General features: G+C 44.1%; 1 protein-coding gene across 1 annotated transcript; it reads left to right on the top strand.

Annotated features, from left to right (window-relative positions):
- The first annotated feature begins 17897 nt into the window (after positions 1-17897).
- On the top strand, positions 17898-24660 carry LOC120044296 (short transient receptor potential channel 2-like). The gene is made up of 13 exons (XM_038988907.1): positions 17898-17912; positions 18948-19640; positions 19943-20143; positions 20325-20489; positions 20636-20810; positions 20980-21180; positions 21416-21578; positions 21721-21813; positions 21921-22113; positions 22323-22450; positions 22747-22819; positions 22923-23040; positions 23241-24660. The coding sequence occupies exons 1-13, from the start codon at positions 17898-17900 to the stop codon at positions 24437-24439; spliced, it is 3417 nt and encodes a 1138-aa protein (XP_038844835.1). The 3' UTR covers positions 24440-24660.
- Positions 24661-26511: the final 1851 nt, after the last annotated feature.

Here is a 26511-nt window from a genome sequence, read left to right as displayed (position 1 = left end):
TGCAACCTTTCGGTTACTAGCCCAACGCTCTAACCACTAGGCTACCCTGCCGCCCCACTTCACAGGTAAATTCTTGAATTTAACTGTCAACTAGCCAGCAGATCCAACCCGCTTGCTTACAGTTGCACTAGGGTCGGACAGGCTTCCTGTTTAGATTAAGACACTGCGGAGCCGGGGGCAAGGTATGGCTCGGAAAACTTACCTCAATCCGGGGATGAGACATGCGTTGTACTCCGAATTGTCCCATTATGCCAACTGTTAGATCGAGAAGATTGAACGACTGGTAGTGCAAATTAACCTGCTCAATCTTCTCTGTCGAGGAAGGGGGCAAAATGGGGGATTATGCCAAAAAAGGAGAAAGTGGGGGACAATAAACAAGAACACACCCCTTCAACTGTAAATAATGCATAACTAAGTAGCCATGTGTTATGTTGCTGTGACACAGCCCTAGGAACTGTAAATTACAATTTACATTTAGATTAAGCTGTAAATTACTAGTTGAGTTTAAATTAAGCTTGAACCCCGCCATGGCTGCTTACAGCTATATTGTTTAAATGGTTTTGTATTATGATGTCCAACAGGTGACTAAATTAGTGACAGTTGCCTTGTGATTGAAAACTGGACACAAATGTAATTAATTAAACACCAATTTATTGAAGTCTGTTTACACAACCCTAGCTTGAACCCCACCATGACTGCTTGCAGCTTTGTGTTTAAAGGTTTTTTTCATTATGTTGTTCAACAGGGGGCCACTGTAAATGAGTGACGGGTTCTTTGTGACCGAAAACTGGCCACAAATGTAATTAATTAAACACCAATTTATTAAAGTATGCAAAGATAAATAATACTGCACATTTTCACATGAGGGGAACATTGAACATCAGGTCACACTAGATGCCATATCTGTACAAAATGTGGAAAACAACACAGTGAAAGAAATGACAGGATAATGTGTGCCCCATTTCTCTCATTTTGTGCACAAATTTGTTTACATTCTTGTTAGTGAGCATTTCTCCTTTGCCAAGATAATCCATCCACCTGACAGGTGTGGCATATCAAGAAGCTGATTAAACATCATGATCATTACACAGGTGCACCTTGTGCTGGAGAAAATAAAACGCCACTCTAAAATGTGCAGTGTTGTCACACGACACAATGTCACAGATGTCTCAAGTTTTGAGGGAGTGTGCAGTTGGCATGCTAACTTCATGAATGTCCACCAGAGCTGTTGCATGATAATTGAATGTGCATTTCTCTACCATAAGCATTTCTCTACCAGAATTTGGCAGTACTTCGAACCGGCCTCACAACCGCAGACCACGTGTATGGCATCCTGTGGGCGAGCGGTTTGCAGATGTCAACATTGTGAACCGAATGCCCAATGGTTGCGGTGGGGTTATGGTATGGGCAGGCATAAGCTACAGACAACGAACACAATTGCATTTTATCAATAGTAATTTGAATGCACAGAGATACAGTGACGAGATCCTGAGGCCCGTTGTCGTGCCATTCATCCACCGCCATCACCTTATGTTTTAGCATGATAATGCGCAGCCCCATGTCGCAAGGATCTGTACACAATTCCTGGAAGCTGAAAATGTCCCAGTTCTGCCATGGCCTGCATACTCACCAGACATGTCACCCATTGAGCATGTTTGGGATGCTCTGGATTGACATATACAACAGCGTGTTCCAGTTCCTGCCAATATCCAGGAACTTCGCACAGCCATTGAAGAGGAGTGGGACAACATTCCACAGGCCACAATCAACAGCCTGATCAACTCTATGCGAAGGAGATGTTGCGCTGCATGAGGCAAATGGTGGTCACACCAGATACTGAATGGTTTTCTGATCCAAGCACCTACTTTCTTTTTTTAAGGTATCTTGTGACCAACAGATGCATATCTGTATTCCCAGTCATGTGAAATCCATATATTAGGGCCTAATGAATTTATTTAAATTGACTGATTTCCTAATATGGACTGCAACTCAGAAAAATCTTAGAAATCGTTGCGTTTATGTTTTCATTCAGTGTAGTTGTTTTCATTAACTTGCCCAGTGATGAAACATTTTTTACATTTAGAATGTTCTCATAGAAGATAGATGTGACAATTGTCTGCTAGAGTACGTTTCCATTTAAGTATCTTGTGTCGATTAAAAACAGATGGACGTAATGACGTTAGTGTCGAATACATATGTAGCGGTTGAAGTGTTTCCATTACCCATTTAGGCAAATTGCGACAGCCTGTGTGCCCTCCCACCTACAGTGCACTTGGAAAGTATTCAGACCCTTAGACTTTTTCCACATTTTGGAACGTTACAGCCTTATTCAAAAAAAATGTACATGTATTTTTTCCCTCAATCTACACACAATACCCCATAATGAGAAAGCAAATACAGTTTTTTAGACATTTTTGCAAATGTATAAAAAATATAAAACTGCAATATCACATTTACATAAGTATGCAGACCCTTTACTCAGTACTTTGTTGAAGCACCTTTGGCAGCGATTACAGTCTCGAGTTTTCTTGGGTATGACGCTACAAGCTTGGCACACCTGTATTTGGGGAGTTTCTCCCATTCTTCTCTGCAGATCCTCTCAAACTCTGTCAGGTTGGATGGGGAGTGTCGCTGCACAGCTATTTCCAGATCTCTCCAGAAAACATATTGCCATGGTGAAACTTGCACTCCTGTAGATCTGAAAAAATTGGATGGTGAAACTTGCCAGCCAACCAGAACAGCAAGGCGAAGCAATTCAGGCATTCTTGAAAGTCAGAACAATCCTTGTCCTGCAAAGAAAAATTATTTTTAAAGTAATTTTTATTTATTTTGCAAGCAGTAGGCATTTAGCGTTGTGAAATATGGTCTCTGATTTTGCACTAGCAGATATATGGAGAGTGCATAATCCACAGCTGAAAGAATATACTTTTTACTCCACTATGCACCAATTATTTTCAAAGATAAATTACATATTACTTTCATCACAGTTAGTGCATTTAATTCAGAAGGTGGAAGTTGTATATGTCTGTCTGATCATCATGCAAATTTATAGAAATTATCAAAATGTATAACTAATGTTCCAAATCATGCCACAAGGTGGAGATTTAATCTCACTCTTTTAAGCCCCTTTTTTTCAATTTTGCCTAAAATGACCCAAATCGAACTGCCTGTAGCTCAGGCCCTGAAGCAAGGATATGCATATTCTTGGTACAATTTGAAAGAAAACAATTTGAAGTTTGTGGAAATGTAGGAAAATATAATACACTAGATCTGGTAAAAGATAATACAAAGAAACATTTATTATTATTATATTTTTTTTTGTACCATCATCTTTAAAATGCAAGAAAGGCCATAATGTATTATTCCAGCCCAGGTGCAATTTTGATTTGGCCACTAGAGGGCAGCAGTGTATGTGCAACGTTTTAGACTGATCCAATGAACCATTGTATTTCTGTTCAAACTGTTTTATCAAGACTGCCCAAATGTGGCTAATTTGTTTATTAATAACTTTTCATGTTCAAAACAGTGCACTCTCCTCAAACAATAGCATGGTATTCTTTCACTGTAATAGCTACTGTAAATTGGACAATGCAGTTAGATTAACAAGAATTTAAGCTTTCTGCCAATATCAGATATGTCTATGTCCTGGGAAATGTTCTTGTTACTTGCAACCTCATGCTAATCGCATTAGCCTACGTTAGCTCAACCTTCTCGCAGGGGACCCACCAATCCTGTTGATTTCTGTAAGCAATTCAGGTCTGATTTACATTCATTTATCCTCCTCAACAGTCTTAACAAAAAAAAATATTACCGAACTGGAGTCCACTTTATCCTTACTAATTTGTCAACAGCATAACAGTTTCTCTGCCGAGAAGGAGACAGAATTATTAGTTATCAGATCAATGTTACATTCCTCTATGAATTTCTAATTCATAGAGTCAGCCAAACTGATTATCTGGACGGTAATAGACCTAGCCTCCTCTTAGCTAGTAAATTACGCAATAATGATAGCCTTGCTGACATTATTTCCATTCAGTCTGATGATGGTGTTCTCTTTTAAGATTCACCATCAATCAATTTACAATTTGAAAAAATTATATGAAAAATAATACAGTTCTGAAGTACAAAATACCTCAGACAGCATTAGACCCTTTTTCAAGGACTTGAATCTACTGCAACTCTCCTCGGATGATGCACCTATAATGCTCAATGAACTGCACAATGCATTAAAAGACATGAACCAAGGTAAATCCACTAGATGGGATGGTATCCCACAGGAATTATATTTAACCTTTGTCGGAACTTTGCCCGATTTTTATTAGAAATGGTACAAACATCTATTAAAATGGGTTTTTTCAATAGATATTAATACTGCAATTATCTCTCTGTTACATAAAAAGGTAAAGACCCAACTCTCTGTTCAAGTCATAGGCCTCTCTCCCTCAGATTCTAATCAAACGTCTTGAAAACATTTTTATCCAAAATAGTTCATCCTGATCAAACAGGTTTTGTCAGACATACTGTAGATTTGCGTCAGACAATCTGAGACATCTCCTACATACATTATATATTCAAAAGTATGTGGACACCCCTTCAAATTAGTGGATTCTGCTAAAACAGCTACACCCGTTGCTGACAGGTGTATAAAATCAAAAACACAACCATGCAAACTCCATAGACAAATATTGGCAGTAGAATGGCCTTAGTGAAGAGCTCAGTGACTTGGCACCGTCATAGGATGCCACCTTTCCATCAAGTCAGTTCATCAAGTTTCTGCCCTGCTAGAGCTGCCCCGGAAAACTGTAAGTGCTGTTATTGTGAAGTGGAAACGTCTAGAGCAACAACGGCTAAGCTGCGAAGTGGTAGGCCACACAAGCTCACAGAACGGGACCGGCGAGTGCTGAAGGGCGTAGCATGTAAAAATCGTCTGTCCTCAGTTGCAACACTCACTACCAAGTTCCAAACTGCCTCTGGAAGCAACGTCAGCACAATAACTGTTTGTCGGGAGCTTCATGAAATTAGTTTCCATGGCCGAGCAGGCACAAGCCTAAGATCACCATGCACAATTCCAAGCGTCGGCTCAAATGGTGTAAAGCTCGCCACCATTGGACTTTGGAGCAGTGGAAACTGGGAACTCTGTCACACCCTGATCTGTTTCACCTGTCCATGTGATTGTCTCCACCCACCTGCAGGTGTCGCCCATCTTCCCCATTATATTTATACCTGTGTTCTCTGTCTGTTGCCAGTTCGTCTCGTTTGTCAAGTCAACCAGCGTTTTTGTTCTCAGCTCCTGCTTTTCCCAGTCTCTTTTTTCTCGCCCTCCTGGTTTTGACCCGTGCCTGTCCTGACTCTGAGCCACCTGCCTAACCACTCTGCCTGCCCCTGACCCTGAGCCTGCCTGCCGACCTGTACCTTTGCCCCACCTCTGGATTGTTGACCTCTGCCTACCCTGAGCCTGCCTGCTGTCCGGTACCGTTGCCCCACCTCTAGTTTACTGACCCCTGCCTGCCTTGACCTGTCTATTCCCTGCCCCTGTTGGAATATTAAAACATTGTTGAGTCGACGTGTCTTCATCTGGTTCTTACCTTGATTCCTGATGAACTCGTCAAGGCCGTCCAACGTCCAGCCTCCTATTTGCCGTATCCCTGGAGCCTTTAGCTCCAAAAATACGTCAATACCAAGATATAGGACAAATAGTAAGGACACGGGCCACCAAATCTCATTATATGCAGATTACAAATTGTTGTACCTTGACAATGTACAACAATCCCTCCCTAATGTGTTAAGTATATTCAGACAATTCAGCAGTATATCAAGTTATAAGATCAACCTCACTAAATAATCTCTGCTCACACTTAACAAAGCAATGTTAAATATCAAAATAAACTCAGCAAAAAAAGAAACGTCCCTTTTTCAGGACCCTGTCTTTCAAAGATAATTCGTAAAAATCCAAATAACTTCACAGATCTTCATTGTAAAAGGTTTAAACACTGTTTCCCATGCTTGTTCAATGAACCATAAACAATTAATGAACATGCACCTGTGGAACGGTCGTTAAGACACTAACAGCTTACAGACGGTAGGCAATTAAGGTAACAGTTAGGACACTAAAGAGGCCTTTCTACTGACTCTGAAAAACACAAAGAAAGATTCCCAGGGTCCCTGCTCATCTGCGTGAACGTGCCTTAGGCATGCTGCAAGGAGGCATGAGGACTGCAGATGTGGCCAGGGCAATAAATTGCAATGTCCGTACTGTGAGATGCTTAAGACAGTGCTACAGGGAGACAGGATGGACAGCTGATCGTCCTCACAGTGGCAGACCACGTGTAACAACACCTGCACAGGATCCGTACATCCGAACATCACACCTGCGGGACAGGTACAGGATGGCAACAACTGCCCAAGTTACACCAGGAACGCACAATCCCTCCATCAGTGCTCAGACTGTCCTCAATAGGCTGAGAGAGGCTGGACTGAGGGTTTGTAGGCCTGTAGTAAGGCAGGTCCTCAACAGACATCACCGGCAACGACGTTGCCTATGGGCACAAACTCACCGTCGCTGGACCAGACAGGACTGGCAAAAAGTGCTCTTCACTGACGAGTCGCGGTTTTGTCTCACCAGAGGTGATGGTCGGATTCGCGTTTATCGTCGAAGAAATGAGCGTTGCACCAAGGCCTATACTCTGGAGCGGGATTGATTTGGAGGTGGAGGGTCCGTCATGGTCTGGGGCGGTGTGTCACAGCATCATCGGACTGAGCTTGTTGTCATTGCAGGCAATCTCAACGGTGTGCGTTACAGGGAAGACATCCTCCTCCCTCATGTGGTACCCTTCCTGCAGGCTCATCCTGACATGACCCTCCGACATGACAATGTCACCAGCCATATTGCTCGTTCTGTGCATGATTTCCTGCAAGACAGGAATCTCAGTGTTCTGCCATGGCCAGCGAAGAACCTGGATCTCAATCCCATTGAGCACGTCTGGGACCTGTTGGATCGGAGGGTGAGGGCTAGGGCCATTCCCCCCAGAAATGTCCGGGAACTTGCAGGTGCCTTGGTGGAAGAGTGGGGCAACATCTCACAGCAAGAACTAGCAAGTCTGGTGCAGTCCATGAGGAGGAGATGCACTGCAGTACTTAATGCAGCTGGTGGCCACACCAGATACCGACTGTTACTTTTGATTTTGACCCCCCCCCCCTTTGTTCAGGGACACATTATTCCATTTCTGTTAGTCACATGTCTGTGGAACTTGTTCAGTTTGTCTCAGTTGTTGAATCTTGTTATGTTCACGCAAATATTTACACATGTTAAGTTTGCTGAAAATAAACGCAGTTGACAGTGAGAGGACGTTTCTTTTTTTGCTGAGTTTAGAACCGAAGATACCAATTATGACCAATTTTAAATACCTGGCCATTGACATTTTTCACTCTCTAAATAAACATTTTCGAAGAACTACAAACAAGTCACAACTGAAATTACAGCAGATCCTGACAGATGGTTTAATCTAACATTTAACTTTTATCAGGTCAAATTTCGATAGTTAAAATGAATGTCTTTCTTTGTTAGCATGTTTCCTTTGCCCACGACATTTTGCCCACGCCATTAGGGTACTGGGAAAAGATTAAAAGTTCAGTCTTTGAATTTTTTTATGGAAAGGGAAACGTCCCAGAATTAAAATGACTACACTCCAGCAACCTAAAGGTTTTGGGGTCTAGGTTTACCTAACTTCAAATCAAATGCTTTGTCTCTAGTGCTCTGCCCACTTAAGAAATGGTTTGATTTAAGGAGTCCCATTGAGTCAACCACTCTCATTCCATCCACTTACTGAGTTTTTAGGTAGCCAAAACAGTGGAGGTTTTGCATCCAATCTATATTAGAAGCCCTCTGTAAACCAATAGGAATAGTTACCGTATGGAATGCAGATTTTAAAGACTACAAACAAAATATAGATTGGAAAAGAGTCTGGAACAATATCCCACAGTCCTCCTGAACTACAAATTAATTCATAGATTTGATTTGACTACGCGGAAACGCTGCCAATTTAAACGTGCTCCTATTCAAAATTGTCTGTTGTATTCTCAAATAAATATTGGAACCTACATGCATGCACATGACTGCCCCAGCATGAAGACCTTTTGGTCACAGGTTGCCAGGTCTGTGTCAAGCATAGTTGGTCCTGCCATTCCCTATCTCCCCAATATATTATTGTTGAACAATGACTCTTCACTGACTCTCACAGTACCTCAGAAACTACTGTGGTTGTCGGGACTGACTGTGGCAAAAAGAATGTTAGTGACCAAATGGAAGCCTCCATGACGTCCTTTCACTAGAGATTTCCATAGCTAGTTTGAACAGCGCCAAGGAAACAAAATTAGATACATTCAATAGATGAGTTAATCAAATAAAATGTTACTTGTCACATGCGAATACAACAGGTGTAGACCTTACCGTGAAATGCTTACTTACAAGCCCTTAAACAACAATGCAGATCAAGAAATACATTTAAGAAAATATTTACTAAATACTTTATTTAATTTTTTACTTTAGTGTAACACAAAATAACAATAATGAGGTGATATACAGGGGTAAGGGTACTGAGTTAATGTGCGTGGGTACAGGTTAGTCCATTTAAAAAAAAAAAAAAACTTTTTTCAGTTTTATTTTTGTTTTACTTATTTAATAGAATTATATTTGTTTTTATATTTCTTAATAATTTTGTCCAATATTTTAATTTCATTTTCTTTATCCCAGCCCCCTCCCCGCAGGAGGCCTTTGGCCTTCCGGTAGGCCGTTATTGTAAATAAGAATTTACTCAAATAAAAGGTTCAATAAATAAATAAAAATAGTAGAGGTAATTTGTACATGTAGGTAGGGGTAAAGTGACTATGCATAGACAACAAACAGCGAGTAGCAGCAGTGTAAAAACAAGGGGGGGTGTCAATGTAAATAGTCCGGGTGGCCATTTGATTAATTGTTCAGCAATCTTATGGTTTGGGGGTAGAAGCTGTTAAGGAGCCTTTTGGACCTGGACTTGGCGCTCCAGTGGACCATCAGTCAATCAATCAAATTTATTTATAAAGCCCTTCTTACATCAGCTGATGTCACAAAGTGCTATACAGAAACCCAGCCTAAAACCCCAAACAGCAGCGAAGCAGGTGTAGAAGCACAGTGGCTAGGAAAAACTCCCTAGAAAAGCCAGAACCTAGGAATAAACTTTGAGAGGAACCAGGCTATGAGCGGTAGCCAATATTCTTCTGGCTGTGCCGGGTAGAGATTATAACAGAACATGGCCAAGATGTTCACATGTTCATAGATGACCAGCAGGGTCAAATAATAATAATCACAGTGGTTGTAGAGGGTGCAACAGGTCAGCACCTCAGGAGTAAATGTCAGTTGGCTTTTCATAGCTGATCATTCAGAGTATCTCTACCGCTCCTGCTGTCTCTAGAGAATTGAAAACAGCAGGTCTGGGACAAGGTAGCACGTCCAGTGAACAGGTCAGCATTCCATAGCCGCAGGTAGAACAGTTGAAACTGGAGCAACAGCACGACCAGGTGGACTGAGGACAGCAAGGAGCCATCAGGCCAGGTAGCCCTGAGGCATGGTCCTAGGGCTCAGGTCCTCCAAGAGAAAGAGAGAGAGAGAATGCGAGAGAAAAAGTGAGAGAGAGCATACTTAAATTCACACAGGGCACCGGATAAGACAGGAGAAATACTCCAGATATAACAGACTGACCCTAGGCCCCCCCGACACAAACAATTGCAGCATAAATACTGGAGGCTGAGACAGTGTCTCTCGACCCCTCCTGTGGCCCCGTCGGACGATACCCCCGGACAGGGCCAAACAGGAAGGATATAACCCAACCCACTTTGCCAATGCACAGCGCCCACACCACTAGAGGGATATCTTCAACCACCAACTTACTATCCTGAGACAAGGCCAAGTATAGCCCACGAAGATCTCCCCCAAGGCACAAACCCAATTGGGGGCGCCAACCCGGACAGGAAAATCACGTCAGTGACTCAACCCACTCATGTGACGCACCCCTCCTAGGGACAGCATGGAAGAGCACCAGTAAGCCAGTGACTCAGCCCCTGTAATAGGGTTTGAGGCAGAGAATCCCAGTGGAGAGAGGGGAACCGGCCAGGCAGAGACAGCAAGAGACAGCAAGACCATGATAGTTTGTTGGTGATGTGGACACAGAGGAATTAAACTCTTGACCCGCTCCACTACAGCCACGTCGATGTGAATGGGGGCGTGTTCGGCCCTCCATTTCCTGTAGTCCACGATCATCTCCTTTGTCTTGCTCACATTGAGGTAGAGGTTGTTGTCCTGGCACCATACTGCTATCGGTATTCAGGTGATCAGGCCTACCACCGTTGTGTCGTCAGCAGACTTAATGATGGTGTTGGAGTCGTGCCTGGCCGTGCAGTCATGAGTGAACAGGGAGTACAGGAGGGGACTGAGCATGCACCCCTGAGGGGCCCCTGTGTTAAGGATCAGCGTGGAGGATTTGTTGTTACCTACCCTTATCACCTGGGGGCGGCCCGTCAGGAAGTCTAGGATCCAGTTGTAGAGGGAGGTGTTCAGTCCCAGGGTCCTTAGCTTATTGATGAGCTTTGAGGGCACTATAGTGTTGAACGCTGAGCTGTAGACAATGAAATGCATTCTCACATAGCTGTTCCTTTTGTCCAGGTGTGAAAGGGCAGTGTGGAATGCAATAGAGATTGCATAGTCTGTGGATCTGTTGGGGTGGTATGAGAATTTGAGTGGGTCTAGGGTTTCTGGGATAATGGTGTTGATGTGAGCCATGACCAGCCTCTCAAAGCACTTCATGGCTACAGGCGTGAGTGCTCCGGGTCGATAGTCATTTAGGCAGGTTTCTTGGTGTTATTGGGCACAGGCACTATGGTGGTCTGTTTAAAACATGTTGGTATTACAGACTCGGACAGGGAGAGGTTGAAAATGTCAGAGAAGACACTTGCTAGTTGGTCAGCGCATCCTCGCAGTACACGTCCTGGTAATCCGTCTGGCCCTGCGGCCTTGTGAATGTTGACCTGTTTGAAGGTCTTACTAACATCGGCTGTGGAGAGCGTGATCACACAGTCTTCCGGAACAGCTGGTGCTCTCATGCATGTTTCAGTGTTATTTGCCTTGAAGCAAGCATAGAAGTTTAGCTCATCTGGTAGGCTCGTATCACTGGGCAGCTCTCGGCTGTGCTTCCCTTTGTAGTCTAATGGTTTGCAAGCCCTGCCACATCCGACGAGTGTCAGAGCCGGTGTAGTACGATTTGATCTTCATCCTGTATTGGCGCTTTGTCTGTTTGATGGTTCGTCGGAGGGCATAGCGGGATTTCTTAAAAGCTTCCGGGTTAGATTCCCGCTCCTTGAAAGCAGCAGCTCTAGCCTTTAGCTCAGTGCAGATGTTGCCTGTAATCCATGGCTTCTGGTTTACGGTATGTACGTACGGTCATTGTGGGGACGACGTCATCGATGCACTTATTGATGAAGCCAATGACTGATGTGGTGTACTCAATGCCATCAGAGGAATCCCAAAACATATTCCAGTCTGCGCTAGCAAAACAGTCCTGTAGCTTAGCATCTGCTTCAACAGACCACTTTTTTATGGATCTAGTCACTGGTGCTTCCTGCTTTAATTTGTGCTTGTAAGCAGGAATCAGGAGGATAGAATTATGGTCAGATTTGCCAAATGGAGGGCAAGGGAGAGCTTTGTATGCGTCTCTGTGTGTGGAGTAAAGGTGGTCCAGGGTTTTTTCCCCCTCTGGTTGCACATTTAACATGCTGATAGAAATTTGGTAAAACTAATTTAAGTTTCCCTGCATTAAAGTCCCCAGCTACTAGGAGCGCCACCTCTGGGTGAACGTTTTCTTGTTTGCTTATGGTGGAATACAGCTCATTCAATGCTGTCTTAGTGCCAGCCTCAGTCTGTGGTGGTATGTAAACAACTATGAAAAATACAGATTTAAACTCTCTAGGTAGATAGAGTATCTCATAATAAGCTGTAGACCACACTACCTCAGGCGAGCAATAGCTCAAGACTTCCTTAGATATTGTGCACCAGCTGTTATTTACTAAAATACATAGTCTGCCGCCCCTTGTCTTACCAGACGCCGCTGTTCTATCCTGTCGGTACAGCGTATAACCAGCCAGCTGTATGTTCATAGTGTCGTCGTTCAGCCACGACTCCATGAAGCATAAAATATTACAGTTTTGAATGTCCCGTTGGTAGTTTAATCTTCCACATAGGTTATCGATTTTATTCTCCAAAGATTGAACGTTTGCTAGCAGAATGGAAGGAAGTGGGGGTTTATTCGATCGCCTACGAATTCTCAGAAGGCAGCCCGCCCTCTGACCCCTTTTTCTCCGCCTCCTCTTCATGCAAATAACGGGGATCTGGGCCTGTCCCCGAGAAAGCAGTATATCATTCGCGTTGGGCTCGTCAGACTCGTAAAAGGAAAAGTCTGTGGTGAGTAGTCTCAGTCCTGATGTCCATGTAACGATGTACGCTGCGAGTCGGGAAGCAAGTTTAGGGAGTGAAAACATTTAATGAATTAATTAAACAAACACGTAACACACGTAATACAGTGACGACTGGGGAAGGAACCAAATGGAGTGACAACTGTAGGACAGGTAATCAAGGAGGTGATGGAGTCCAGGTGAGTGTCATAATGCTCAATTACGCGTGACAATGGTGACAGGTGTGCGCCATGATGAGCAAACTGGTGACCTAGAGACCGGAGAGGGAGCACACGTGACAGTACCCCCTCCCCGACGCAGGACGCCGACCAAAAATGACGATCCCGGGGAACAGGAGCGGACCGGTCGCCTCCGCTGAGGCGCAGAAAGCTGACGAACCGGCTGAGGCGTGAGAGCCTGACGAGCCGGCTGAGACCTCCCCAGTTGCTTCGGTCGAGGCACGGGAATCCGTCGAACCCACCGGCTGAGGCCTCCCAGGTAGCTCTGGCCCAGACATCTGGACCCAATCATCATCATCAATCATGTCAATGCGGAGCTATATGGAGCCTTCTGCACAGCGATGCTGTACGGAGCTTGTTTTGGTCTCTGCATGCCTCCAGAGGCTCCACAATTACTTCACACCCTCCATACGGAGACTCCGACCACATTTTCGGATCAAGCATACACTGGCTTTAAAGGTGCTGCATGGTCAATCCTATGTCTGAAGTGGCCGTACAGCATTTACTGCAGATGCCAGGGCTTTCATACTTCTTGCACTTGGCAGAGCAGGGCAGAGCTGTTGTGAAGGAAGTTGTCAAGAAAGTGAGTTTGTGTTTATACTGGACCTCCCGCCACCACCTAATGTCAACCAATCATGTCAAAGCGGAGCTATAGACCCCTTTCCAGTACACAACACACTGACATCACCCACAGATGTGCACGACTCTTGGCTGCAGTAAGAAAGATATTGCCATCTGTGCCCATTCAACATAGCCTAGATTTACGTTTTTATTACTTCTAAACAAAATAACTTTTTGGTGTTCTCATATGCTTATAATGATGTGTTGATTCTTACTTGAACAGTTGCTAAGATTATATTTGGCTGTGATCTATGCAAAATAACTATTTTGGATGCAGCAGTTGTTAGCTTGAATGCTAACGCTCAGTAATATAGGCTGTAGCAAAAGCTAGCCAAAGAGATATTTTACTGGTTGAACTTGAAGTGTTTAATTAAGTATAATGCAGTTGATTTGTGATGATGACACAAACATTATATTAATCAGGACATTTATACAATCCTTATAATCCAATTATAATCCAAAAGTAATGTGAAATGCACTCATAAGCAACATGTAAATTGAGGCATTTTTGCTGGCATTCTATAAGACCTCCCCATGTTCTGCCAACAACTTGCGTGCATTTCCCTTGTGCATCAATGTTTGCAAACACAGAAAGGGGTCTATATGGAGCCCTGCACATTGTTACAAAATTTGAGAGGCTTATGGCGATTCACACCTTCCGACCACATTTTCGGATCATACATAATTGGGCTTTTACTCACCTGCTTCTCTCTGTCCGCTCTTCATGCGCGTCTATTCCTCCGTCAGTCTTTTTACACTGAACAAAAAGATCAACGCAACATGTGAAGTGTTGGTCCCATGTTTCATGAGCTGAAATAAAACATTGCAGAAAATTTCCAGACGGACAAAAAGCTTATTTCTCTCAAATTTTGTGCACAAATTTGTTTACATCCCTGTTCGTGAGTGTTTCTCCTTTGCCAAGATAATCCATCCACGTGACACGTGTGGCATATCAAGAAGCTGATCATTAAACAGGTGCACAGCATGATCCCTAAACAGGTGCACCTAGTGCTGGGGACTATAAAAGGCCACATTAAAATGTGCAGTTTTGTCACACAACACAATGCCACAGATGTCTCAAGTTTTGGGGGAGGGTGCAATTGGCATGCTGACTGTAGGAATGTCCACCAGAGCTGTTGCCAGAGAATTCAATGTTCATTTCTTTACTATAAGCAGCCTCCAATGCCGTTTTAGAGAATTTGGCAGTATGTCCAACCGGCCTCACAACTGTGTAACCATGCCAGCCCAGGACCTTCACATCCGGTTTCTACACCTGCAGGATTGTCTGAGGTGAGGGTGGGGGGTGCTCAGGAGTATTTATTTCTGTAATAAAGCCCTTTTGTGGGTAAAAACATTCTGATTGGCTGGGCCTGGTTCCCCAGTGGGTAGGCCCGGGCCGGTCCTTGCCCCCCCCCCCCTTCCTCCCTCAAAAAACAAAGTCTGTGGATGTGGAAATTAAGGCCAGTCCGGAACTGCACCAAAAAAATACATTGGCTCGTGCTTACTGGGGTGTAGCCTACCATGTCGGCCCACAATGGATTTGTATGAATGCCCATCCATGTGGTAGGCCCACCGTTTGTAAAACAGGCCATTGCATTGGCTTTATTAGTCCTGATTCCTGTGACTAATCAATTTGGCCATTTAAGCTCTGAATATCAGCTAGTAGCTAACCAACTTTATTAGGAGTTATCGCTCTTTGTACCGGTACCCCTGTATATAGCCTCGCTATTGTTATTTTACTGCTGCTCTTTAATTATTTCTAACTTCAATTTTTTATTTATCTATTTTACTTAACTTATTTTTCTTAACGGCATTGTTGTAAGTAAGCATTTCACTGTAATGTCTACACCGGTTATATTCGGCGCATGTGACAAATACAATTAGATTTGATTTACAATGCTTTTACACAGTATTTTCTTTTTCGCTATGATCAGCTTGTCAAAAATTGACAGATAGACTCAAAACCACTGATTATGACAATGGGAGCAACATGATGGAAAAAGTGTGTTTGATTACATTGTCATACATTTTATCTCCAGCCTGTAGGCTACAGAAAAGGCCACATACTCTTTCTACCATATCTTGCATCTGCTACATTATTTATGTTAGATACATTTTTGACGGAACGTTGGTGGAGTGCTGCAGAGGTGCATCTCTCCAAGAGCACCCTGGAGAGGCGTGGTGGGAATGGACAAGCAAAATATTTAGCTCCCCTGCCTTTGATAAAGTGGGCACTGCTTATCAAAGGGCGGCATCAGTGCTCACCTAAAAAGCCCATAGGACACCGGTTGAGAGAAATTGTCATTGATTTTGATGAATTATGTGAGGTTTTACGTGTTGTTGTTGGAGGTGGTTCTTGGTCAGTTTAGCTCAGAAAATGCTGCCCTCATCAATCTGCCGCCTAAATCCTGCCTAATGAGCGAGCCGGCAGTGGGTGGGCCTATGCACTCCAAGGCCCACCCATGGCTGCACCCCTGCCCAGTCATGTGAAGTCCATAGATTAGGGCCTAATGAATTTATTTAAATTGGCTGATCTCCTTATATGAACTGTAACTCAGAAAAATCTTTGAAATTGTTGCGTTTATGTTTTTGTTCAGTATAAATATAATTTAGCCATGATGGCGAGCGCCGATGCAGACCAAGACCCTGATGAGTCGTTAGATTTGTACATGTGTTACATTGGAGAAACGAGCAAAGCGAGCAATGTTGATACATTGTATAATTTCATCGCCTAGTATAACCAAGAGCACAGACCAGTCTGAGTAGACTTTGCAAGTTCACTGTCAAGCAGCTGAGTGTCAGAGAGGGAAAATGGAGCACCGCTTTGCGACAGGGATGCTTGCAGCTTTACAGCAAAGAACGGCTTTTCTCTAGCCTAAACTATGCTTCAGGCCGTTTTAAACTAATCCTGGGTCGCTAATTATTGATTTGATAACAAACAACGTTGTTTAGTCATGTTACCTAGCTAGCTAACAATTTGGTAACTTGACAGTAGGTTTAGGCAAATTTGATTGGCACAGGAAGAAAGACAAAGCGTCTGCTACTCAAGAGATGTGCTTCAAAGGTAGGATTCATATAGGCCTAATATAAGCATAAACTATATAAAAACTTGATTTATTTATTGCGCTCCTTCAATTCTGATTGGTGCCTAACGGGAGAGGCGTGTGTGTGTGTGTTTATGAAAGTAAGGTAGACAGAGGGAGTGTGTGATGAAGGGAGGAGCGTGAGTGTCTGTGTTAACTGAAGCGTAAAGCTTTCATTCAGTGTTTTCCCTTTACTGACACAATGACATGCAGATCATTATGCTTGTATATTCCTTCCTCCCATTCCTCCAGCCAAATCACAGGTAGGACTTTGCAGAAATGAGCAAATCACCCATTCTATGCAGTATCCTTTTATAAACTGAACAGTGTGAAGTTAAATTCAATGTGTTGTATTGGGTAGAAGTGTACATTTCAGTGACCAGGTTTTTTGAGAACGTTTAGAAAATGCGAACAAGCGGCCGGGGGACGGGGCGAACAGGATGCTAGGCCAATAATTTATTTTTCACTGTGGTATTTGCGATACTACTCGGTATCGTTTGTAAAAATGTTGGTATCATGACAACACTACTGCCCTTTCTGCTCCTTCAGGTTCCCTCTGTCCCACATCCAGATGGAGACCACGTGGACTCCCATGTCATATGGGTGGACTAGGAATGACTGCATTGTATATTTACACGTTTTTGCTTTTATCTAGTGGGCAGTGCTGCAAACGTGGATACGCTATCATTTTAATATACTGTATGTACATTTGTATTTTACTGACTAGTTCTGTAGCTATATACTCGTTGAAAATAATCTCTCTCTGCCTACCTTTATTCCCCACTCTCCTCTGAGTGTTTGGTTCTCTCCTGAGCTCATTGAAGGCTCAGTTTGTTCTTGCTTGCACTGTTTACATATGTCTGCTAATGATTACCTATTACATATTGTATAGTATAAACAACAATAGACTGTGTTCAGTACATTTATTTCGGAAGTAATCAATCATAATCGGAATGATCAATTCATTGTTGATTTATCTTGTCTTGTTGGCTGCTCCTTGTTTTTTTTCACCACTCTGAACTTGTTCCCACAGGGAACATTAATGACTGCTGCTACCTGTTAGTTAACAGCCATCTCACCTGCAGCATTTCCACTGGGGAGCATTGCAGTGTTAATTTTAATAGAGGCTTGGTAAGGAAGGCAAGGGCCACTGCCTGGTTTGGGCCTAGCCAGGCGTGAAACACACTGAAATGGTTGCTTTTTAATTGCTCCTGTCCCAGGGGAGTAGAGATGTGTTATTTGGTTTGTGGGGAGTCATTCTAACCAAGCTCTGTAGTCAGCCGAGAGCACATGACCACAGTGATCCATTTTCTGCACACTGACGGAGCCCAAAACAGCAGTCAGCGGACCCCACTGCCGTTCTCGTCTACCCTTCTCAGCCTCAAGAATAACCAGGGAGCTTGGATTTCCACCGATAATGTGAGGTCATCTTCACACTAGGGACAATTACTCCATTATCTGTCAATTTTACTGAAGAAACATGGAAAACCTCACAGTGAGTGTATTTGAAATAAACTTTTCATAGAAAAGAAAGATGTTAAGCAATTGATTGAAATATGTCTGTATTCTAACATAATAAAAACAATTATGTAATAGAATTTGTTTGTTTATAATACTCTAAACTTCAATTGTAAAGCTCCTTTCTTACATTATTTGCACTTTGCAACCCAAAGTGCTCTACAAACGATTAAAAAGATGTGAATATTTGTTTTATGCAAAGAAAAGAGCATTAGGAATTAATATGACCAGATGTACTAGAATAGAAACCATTATCACTGATGGTCTTGGCGATATCTTTCCATTTTATCTAGGGATGGGCCTCATAATAATATTACATGTTTTCTACTTATGTTCTCGTAGTATATATTCCTGTTAAATGCTCAGATAATAATAATACATTTAATTTGTAAAGTGCTTTTTTCACACCCAAGGCGCTAAATTATTAATTGCATTATAATGCTATTGTCCTACTGTATAATACCTGCTTGGTAATCCCATTTATGAATGTCAATGTTCTTATTTAGACTACCCAGGGCAGACAAATTATTTGTGATTTGTGTCCTATTGTATGATAAACATTTGTATTAATTAAAGCTAGAATCCTTAATTGGAATCAATAACACAGCATTTTCCACGCCCGTTTTGCAAAAAAGTTAAGGGATTTGGATGGAGAAATGTAACCACCCCAAATGTATAGACAGAGCTATGCACGTAAGGACTGACCACCCATGATATCAAATGTATATTTTTTACTATGTTTTGAAGATATACAGTGATTGTTTACATTTACGTTGTTTACAAACATAGGAGTAAAACAAGCTCATATTTAGGGTTCTGATGGGGTACGATAGTTGAACTAAGCTCATGAGGCAGTTATAAGTAATTTTCTTCCAGAATCAATGGGTATATATCATTAATTTATACGTAAAAAAATGGATGTAGCAACTAAGGGTTCTAATTTGGATTAATGTTATTTAGATTTGGAGACATTAAAGCAATAAGCTGTCTCTGTGTCTCCTTGTGGTTTTAGCCGGAGCAATGGCGGGAGATAGTGAACAAGAAGATGCGCTTCCCTTTGGAGCTGATCAGTGCCATCCAGGAGGGGAACATAGTGATGGTGTGTGGCCTGCTGAATACTGGTGACGGTATCATCCGCCAGCTGGATGACTCCGAGGACCGGCTGTGGAGAGAGGCCCTGAACCTGTCCATCCGCCTGGGCAACGAGGACACCATGGACGCCCTCCTCCAGGGCATTAAGTTTGACTTTCGCCAGATCCATGAGGCTCTGCTGGTTGCCGTGGACACCAACCAGCCCCGCGTGGTGAAGAGGCTCCTCGACCGCCTGGACCAGGAGAAGGGCAACAAGATGGATGTGCGATCCTTCTCCCTGGCCATCTTCGACCACTCTATCGACGACTCGCAGTTCGCCCCAGGCGTGACCCCGCTGACCCTGGCCTGTCAGAAGGACCTGTATGAGATTGTCACCATGCTGACCCAGAAGGGCCACATCATCCCACGGCCACACAAGATCTCCTGTGCCTGTCTAGAGTGTAGGAACGGGCGGCAGTATGACCTGCTGAAGTTCTCCCTGTCTCGCATCAACACCTACCGTGGCATTGCCAGCCGGGCCTACCTGTCCATCACCTCAGAGGACGCCATGCTCAGTGCCTTCGGCCTCAGCAGGGAGCTACGCAAACTCTCCAAGAAGGAACCCGAGTTCAAGGTTAGATCCTGTTTGTGCTTATGCCCAGCCCATATAGTCCCTCTGCACAAAGTATGTGGTGTATTACCCTGGAACAAATCTCACGTGGACAGACTACGTAAACATAAATGACGCACAAATGTAGTTCTGGGTTCACTGAGATTACCCTGGAACAGGAATATAACTATTCTGGGAAATACATTTTTTCATTGTGAGTAACTATAACTTGTTACCATACCATTACCATTTTATTCTGTGCTGTAATGTGAAGTGCTATTAGATTGTTTATCTGCGTGATTGTTTGTGTTCTCTCGCTCCCCCAGCCTCAGTACTTGGGTCTGGAGGAGCTGTGCCAGGAGTTTGCGGTGGAGCTGCTGGGGATGTGCCGTAACCAGAGTGAGGTCACCACTATCCTGAACAGCTGTGGAGATGAAAGCCAGGACGCCCTTGACCAGCAGGCCTTCGAGGAGGGCATCCCCAACCTGACCCGCCTGAGGCTTGCAGTCAACTGCAACCAAAAACAGGTAGAGCCACAGTAATATATACGGAGCTAGTAGGCAAGACCATCCCTGGGTATTTTATACTGTACATAGACCTAGATTCTGAGTGATGTTATTTGGGTTGCTGAACATGTTCAGTGAGATGAAAGGTGCATTCCTCTCCATATGTCCTTTTGTGAATTGTGGCCGCTCTCTCTCTTTCTAGTTTGTAGCCCACCCTATCTGCCAGCAGGTGCTGTCCTCTATTTGGTGTGGGAACCTGTCTGGCTGGAGAGGCAGCAAGACGGCCTGGAAGCTGCTGGTGTCTGTGGGGATCTTCTTCACCATGCCCCTCCTCTGCCTCGTCTACTGGATTGCACCCAAGTCCAAGGTCAGATGGCCTCAAGTTCTGTTAAGGTAGTGATGTTGTATGGGCCTTGTGTGACTCTGTGGGTCTGTCTTGGGCCTGCAGATGTATGGGTACATTTTCTCATGTATTTGATTTTGGCTTTGTATGTACTCTACTGTTTCTCTCAGGTGGGAAAGATACTGAAGATTCCGGTGATAAAGTTCCTTCTTCACTCTGCATCCTACATGTGGTTCCTCATCACATTGTTGGGAGAGTCCATCACCATGGAGTTGTACAGAGATCAGTTTGCTTCGCGTCAGCAGAATATTCTGCACAGCTCATTCCACATGGTGTGGGTGGTCGGTGGGTTAGCTATTTCTCCCTTAACACAGACTCTGTTATTACTATGAATATTGAAATAACATAAATACAGTTTTTCCTTTAAGGTCGTATGGTGAAATTGCCAATTGGGCATACAGCAGTTATCAGTCAAGTGACCAGTCCTCCATATTGTACTGTCTATCATCTACAGGGTTCTTCTGGTATGAATGTAAGGAGGTGTGGATTGAAGGTCTGCGGAGCTACTTCCTGGACTGGTGGAACTGCATGGACATGATGGTGCTCAGCATGTACTTGGCCTCCTTCACTCTGCGCGTCCTCATCATGCTCAAAGGTCACTTCCTGTGCCAGGCCCCTGACGGGACTGAGGAGTGTGCCTACTTCACCCAGACTGGTGAGAGAAAGAGGCTTTATTCAACCAGAGACATGGATTTGGGTCATTATCATGGTGTTAGATTTGAAGTTGACGTTTTACCAGGATGGGGGTCCATTCCAAGTAAACAAAGGAATTTCAGTTTACTTCCTGTTCCAGAATTGACTGAATTGAAATGGAATTGACCCCAATCCTGCAATGCATGTTCATGTTTCCTTGGGTAAACTGGCTAATATTGTTTGCCACTGCCCTGTAGTGCGCCAGGACTGGCATCAGGAGGACCCCCAGCTCATAGCTGAGGTACTGTTTGCAGTGACCAGTATGCTGAGCTTCACCCGCTTGGCCTACATCCTGCCTGCACAGGAGTCCCTGGGTACACTACAGATCTCCATAGGGAAGATGATCGATGACATGATGAGGTAGAATGAAATGCTCAGGCTATGCTGTCCACTGAGATGTTGTGCAATATATGCTGTGAGGTGTTTGTGATTGTGCTGCTTTCCTCACAAAATAAACCAATATTGGTTGGTTGGTAGATACGAGTTTCTTTTCTCTCCCTAGGTTCATGTTCATATTGATGATTATTGGAACTGCATTCCTCTGTGGTATCAATAACATCTATGTTCCTTATGTCACCCAACCATATCTTGGAAGGTAAAGAATATTTTAAAGTAAACTATACTTAACTACATAGCTCCATAATTATCTTATTAAATCATTATGACAATCATAAACCTCCCGACCCTAACTCCATTCCTTAGGTTTAACGAGACCTTTCGTTTCCTGTTCTGGACCATGTTTGGGGTGGCCAACCAGGACTATGTGGACATGCCCGAGTTTGTGGTTGCAGAGTTTGTGGGCAGAATCCTTTACGGCATCTTCACCCTGGTGATTGTGATCGTGCTGCTCAACATGCTCATTGCAATGATCACCAACTCCTTCCAGAAGATTGAGGTGAGAAAGATTGCACTCAGGAAACTTGGCTCTCAGTTGGTCCACCTCAAGGGCAGGACAGATGCCTTTGAATGGAAGAAACTGCATTCCACTGTAGCAGATAAAACTGTTTCAAAGCTCAAACTCTTGACCTTTATGATTACTCAGTAAAGTTTAGAAGGGATTCTAGAATGTGTCGACTGCTGCTTTCTGTACCTGTCCTCTCTCAGGATGATGCTGACGTTGAGTGGAAATTTGCCCGATCCAAGCTCTATCTGAGTTACTTCCGAGAAGGTCTCACTATGCCTGTCCCCTTCAACATCATCCCCTCACCTAAGGCCTTTTTCTACCTCATACGGTAGGTCAGGGGTCTCCAACCCAGTTCCTAGAGAGCTACTCTTCTGTAAGTGTTCGCTCCAACCCCAGTTATAACTAACCTGGTTCAGCTTATCAACCAGATAATTATTAGAATCAGGTGTGCTAGATTAGGGTTGGAGTGAAAACTTACAGAACGGTTGCTCTCCAGGAACAGGGTTGGAGAGCCCGACGGTAGGTTATACTGTTATACAGCCAACTTCCTCTACCTACAATAGAACAACCTCTATCTCAAAGGTCAGTTTCGTCTCATATTTCCTGTTTTCATGTTTATCCCAGGGGTATTTTTCGTCAGATCTGCTGCTGTTGTACTTTGAACTCGACACCAGACTATCCCCCCATAACCTCCATGGTAAGAACTCCACCTCAGCTCATTTGACATGGCCTTGACATACAGAATGCAGACCAATGAGAATGTGTCTGTTCCCTTCGTTGTCCAGTCGAACGGGAAGGAGATGGATGGTGGAGGGTCGGGGGAGAACCAGATACCTTATCGCCAGCAGGTGATACGGGCTCTGGTGCAGCGCTACATCGAGTCTGAACGTCGGAAGTTTGAGGAGACCAAGAGAAAAGGTAACACATCATGTTTCCTGACCCAGCCTTAGGGCCTTCAAGTCTTCAGTTAAGACATGTCTATGTGTTAAAGGTCAGTTAAACAGAGAGGAAGTACTGACTTGGCCTCACACACGCATACTCTGTTTAGTACTGTATGTATGTAAATAGCATTGTGGTGCATTCGGTGTCATTGGTTTGGTCTGTTCTTACCTTCTCAGATGTGGGTAATCGGATCACAGAGCTAAACAAGGTGGTGGGCAGGCTGCATGCTGAGATGAAGGCCATCATGCAGGTTCTGGTGGACTCTGGCCAGGCTGCAGGAGACATCCCCAACACTGATGGCTCCTCCATCCTGGGGAAATACATAATGGGAGCCAAGAACAACTTCAGGGGGTTCGACAACAAGCTGGACAACAAACACACACCTCTACGGGTGACTGTGGAGATGGGACAACAGGGAAAAGTGGGGGAAGAGAAGGCTGGAGCAGTGGTGATGCTAGGTGACGAAGGGATGGAGGTGGAACACGACAGAAAGGTGGAGATAGGAAAGGATGGAAGGACAGCAATGGGACTAGACAAAAAAGTGGAGATGGAAAAGGAGGCAAAGGATGGAGGGATGGAGGTCAAACAGGAAGTAAAGGTGGATGTGGGGCTAGATGGAGCAGAGGGGATGAAGCAGGTAGGAGACATGGATGTTGTGAAGATGGAGGAGGGGAGAGCTGATGGAAGGGCGGAGGAGGTAGTGAAGGAGTCAGAGCAGAACATGGAAAATGGAGGAAAGGGAGAGGTAAGAGTGGAAGAAATGGTAAAGGAGACAGAGCACAAGATGGAAAGGAGAGGAGACAGTGACGGGAAGGGGGAGAAGGGGATAAATAAGGCACGCACCAATGAGATGGTGGAGAAAAGGGTGGAGGGAGAGGCCAGTCCGGGTAAGGCAGAAGTAAGGATGGAAGTGAAAGACAAAGGGAAAAAGGTAGATAGCAGTGTGGATAATACAATCAGGGACAAAGGAGTTGTAGGAGGTGACAAAACAGTTAATGAAATGGGAGGATGTGGGAATGAAGGTAAAGTAGACATGGGACTGGAAGATGTGAAAGAGGTAGAGAGGAAGGTCAAAGCGATGGAACTAAAGGAGAAAAGAGTGGTGGGGAAGATCAACGTGGCAGAGAGGTGGGATAAGGGGGAGGGGAGGGCAGTGGAGGAGAATGTGACTGAGAAGAAGGCTGCCAAGGCTGGCATGGTGGTGGTTGAGAATACTGCCAGGGCTGGGGTGAATATCCTGGGGGAGAAGGTTGTTCCTTCCCCGTCCGGCAGCAGCAGCTCACAGGACACTGGCTTCGGCTCACAGGAAGGGGAGGGGTCCATCAATGGAGGACCAATGAGACCCGCATATCTGAGTGCATCATCTCCAGATTAGAGGTGTCAGCCAGTTAGCATTGTTTCAGTCAAATCCATAGTACAGTAATTGGTTGACCACAGGAGATGCTTTACATCAACGCAGCAATATACACTTGCAGTTGGTAGCATAGGAACATTTTGCTGTAAAAGGAGGTACAAACCATTCAAAGGCATGTATAATGAACAAAAATATAAACGCAACATGTAAAGTGTTGAATGTTCATTTCTCTACCATAAGCCGCCTCCAACATCGTTTTATAGAATTTGGCAGTACGTCCAACCAGCCTCACAACCGCAGACCATGTTTAACCACGCCAGCTCAGGACCTCCACATCTGGCTTCTTCACCTGCGGGATCGTCTGAGACCAGCCACCCGGACAGCTGATGAAACTGAGGAGTATTTCTGTCTGTAATAAAGCCCTTTTGAGGGGGAAAACTCAGTCTGATTGGCTGTGCCTGGCTCCCAAGTGGGTAGGCTTATGCCCTTCCAGGCCCACCCATGGCTGCGCCCAGCCCAGTCATGTGAAATCCATAGATTAGGGCCTAATGAATTTATTTCATTTGACTGATTTCCTTATATGAACTCTAACTCAGTAAAATCCTTGAAATAGTTGCATGTTGCGTTTAGATTTTGGTTCAGTATTTATTACAAAAAGCTATCTCACTTTAAATACAACTTTTCAAACCAATATTAAAATACCCAAAATATACATTGTGTCCTTGTGTGTTCATTATATAAAGTAAATTATTTCAGGAAGACTGGCTACAGTGCATTCGGAAAGTATTCAGGCCCCTTGACTTTATCCACATTGTTACGTTATCTACACACAATACACCATAATAGGTTTTTAGACATTTTTGCAAATGTATTAAAAATAAAAAACAGAAACACCTTATTTACATAAGTATTCAGACCCTTTGCTATGAGACTCGAAATTGAGCTCAGGTGCATCCTGTTTCCATTGATCATCCTTGAGATGTTTCTTCAACTTGATTGGAGTCCACCTGTGTTAAATTCAATTGATTGGACATAATTTGGAAAGGCACACATCTGTCTATGTAAGATCCCAGTTGACAGTGCATGTCAGATCAAAAACCAAGCCATGAGGTCGAATGAATTAACCATAGAGCGCCCGAGACAGGATTGGGTCGAGGCACAGATCTGGGGAAGGGGACCAAAAAATGTCTGCAGCATTGAATGTCCCCAAGAACACAATGGCCTCCATCATCCTTTAATGGAATAAGGTTGGTAACACCAACTCTACCTAGAGCAATCGGGGGAGAATGGCCTTGGTCAGGGAGGTGACCAAGAACCCGATGGTCACTCTGACAGAGCTCCTCTGTGGATGGCAGAACCTTCCAGAAAGACAACCATCTCTGCAGCACTTCACCAATCAGGCCTTTATGGTAGAGTGGCCAGACTGCCAACCGTCACGTCTGGAGGAAACCTCGCACCATCCCTACGGTGAAGCATGGTGGTGGCAGCATCATGCTGTGGGGATGTTTTCAGTGGCAGGAAGACTAGTCAGTAAGTTGTATTGTCATTTTTGTTTTGTATTTAAACGCCACATGACACTGCAACACAATTTCCCCATGAGGACAATAAAGTCAGTAAGTAAGTCAGGATTGAGGGAAAGATGAACGGCGCAAAGTACAGAGATCCTTGATGAAAACCTGCTCCAGAGCGCTCAGGACCTCAGACTGGGGCAAAGGTTCACCTTCCAACAGGACGAATGACCTTAAGCACACAGCCAAGACAACACCAGGAGTGGCTTCAGGACAAGTCGCTGAATGTTCTTGAGTGTCCCAGCCAAAGCCCGGACTTGAACCCGATCAAACAACTCTGGAGAGACCTGAAAATAGCTGTGCAGCACTGCTCCCCTAACAATGTGACAGAGCTTGAGAGGATCTGCAGAGAAGAATGGCAGAAACTCCCCAAATACAGGTGTGCCAAGCTTGTAATGTCATATCCAAGAAGACTCAAGGCTGTAATCGCTGCAAAAGGTGCTGAGTAAAGGCTCAGAATACTTATGTAAATGTGATATTTCAGTTAGTTTTTTTAATTTCTAAAAACCAGTTTTTGCTTTGTAA

Source organism: Salvelinus namaycush, chromosome 3 (assembly GCF_016432855.1).
Source record: "Salvelinus namaycush isolate Seneca chromosome 3, SaNama_1.0, whole genome shotgun sequence".
In the NCBI taxonomy this organism is placed as follows: domain Eukaryota; kingdom Metazoa; phylum Chordata; class Actinopteri; order Salmoniformes; family Salmonidae; genus Salvelinus; species Salvelinus namaycush.
Note: the sequence above shows the minus strand (reverse complement) of the source record. Positions and strands in the feature narration are given on the sequence as shown.

Coding starts and splice junctions, on each gene's coding strand:
- LOC120044296 (XM_038988907.1), top strand. Junction 19,641..19,942: donor AGAAGGAACCCGAGTTCAAG/GTTAGATCCTGT, acceptor TCGCTCCCCCAG/CCTCAGTACTTGGGTCTGGA. Junction 21,814..21,920: donor ACCCAACCATATCTTGGAAG/GTAAAGAATATT, acceptor TCCATTCCTTAG/GTTTAACGAGACCTTTCGTT.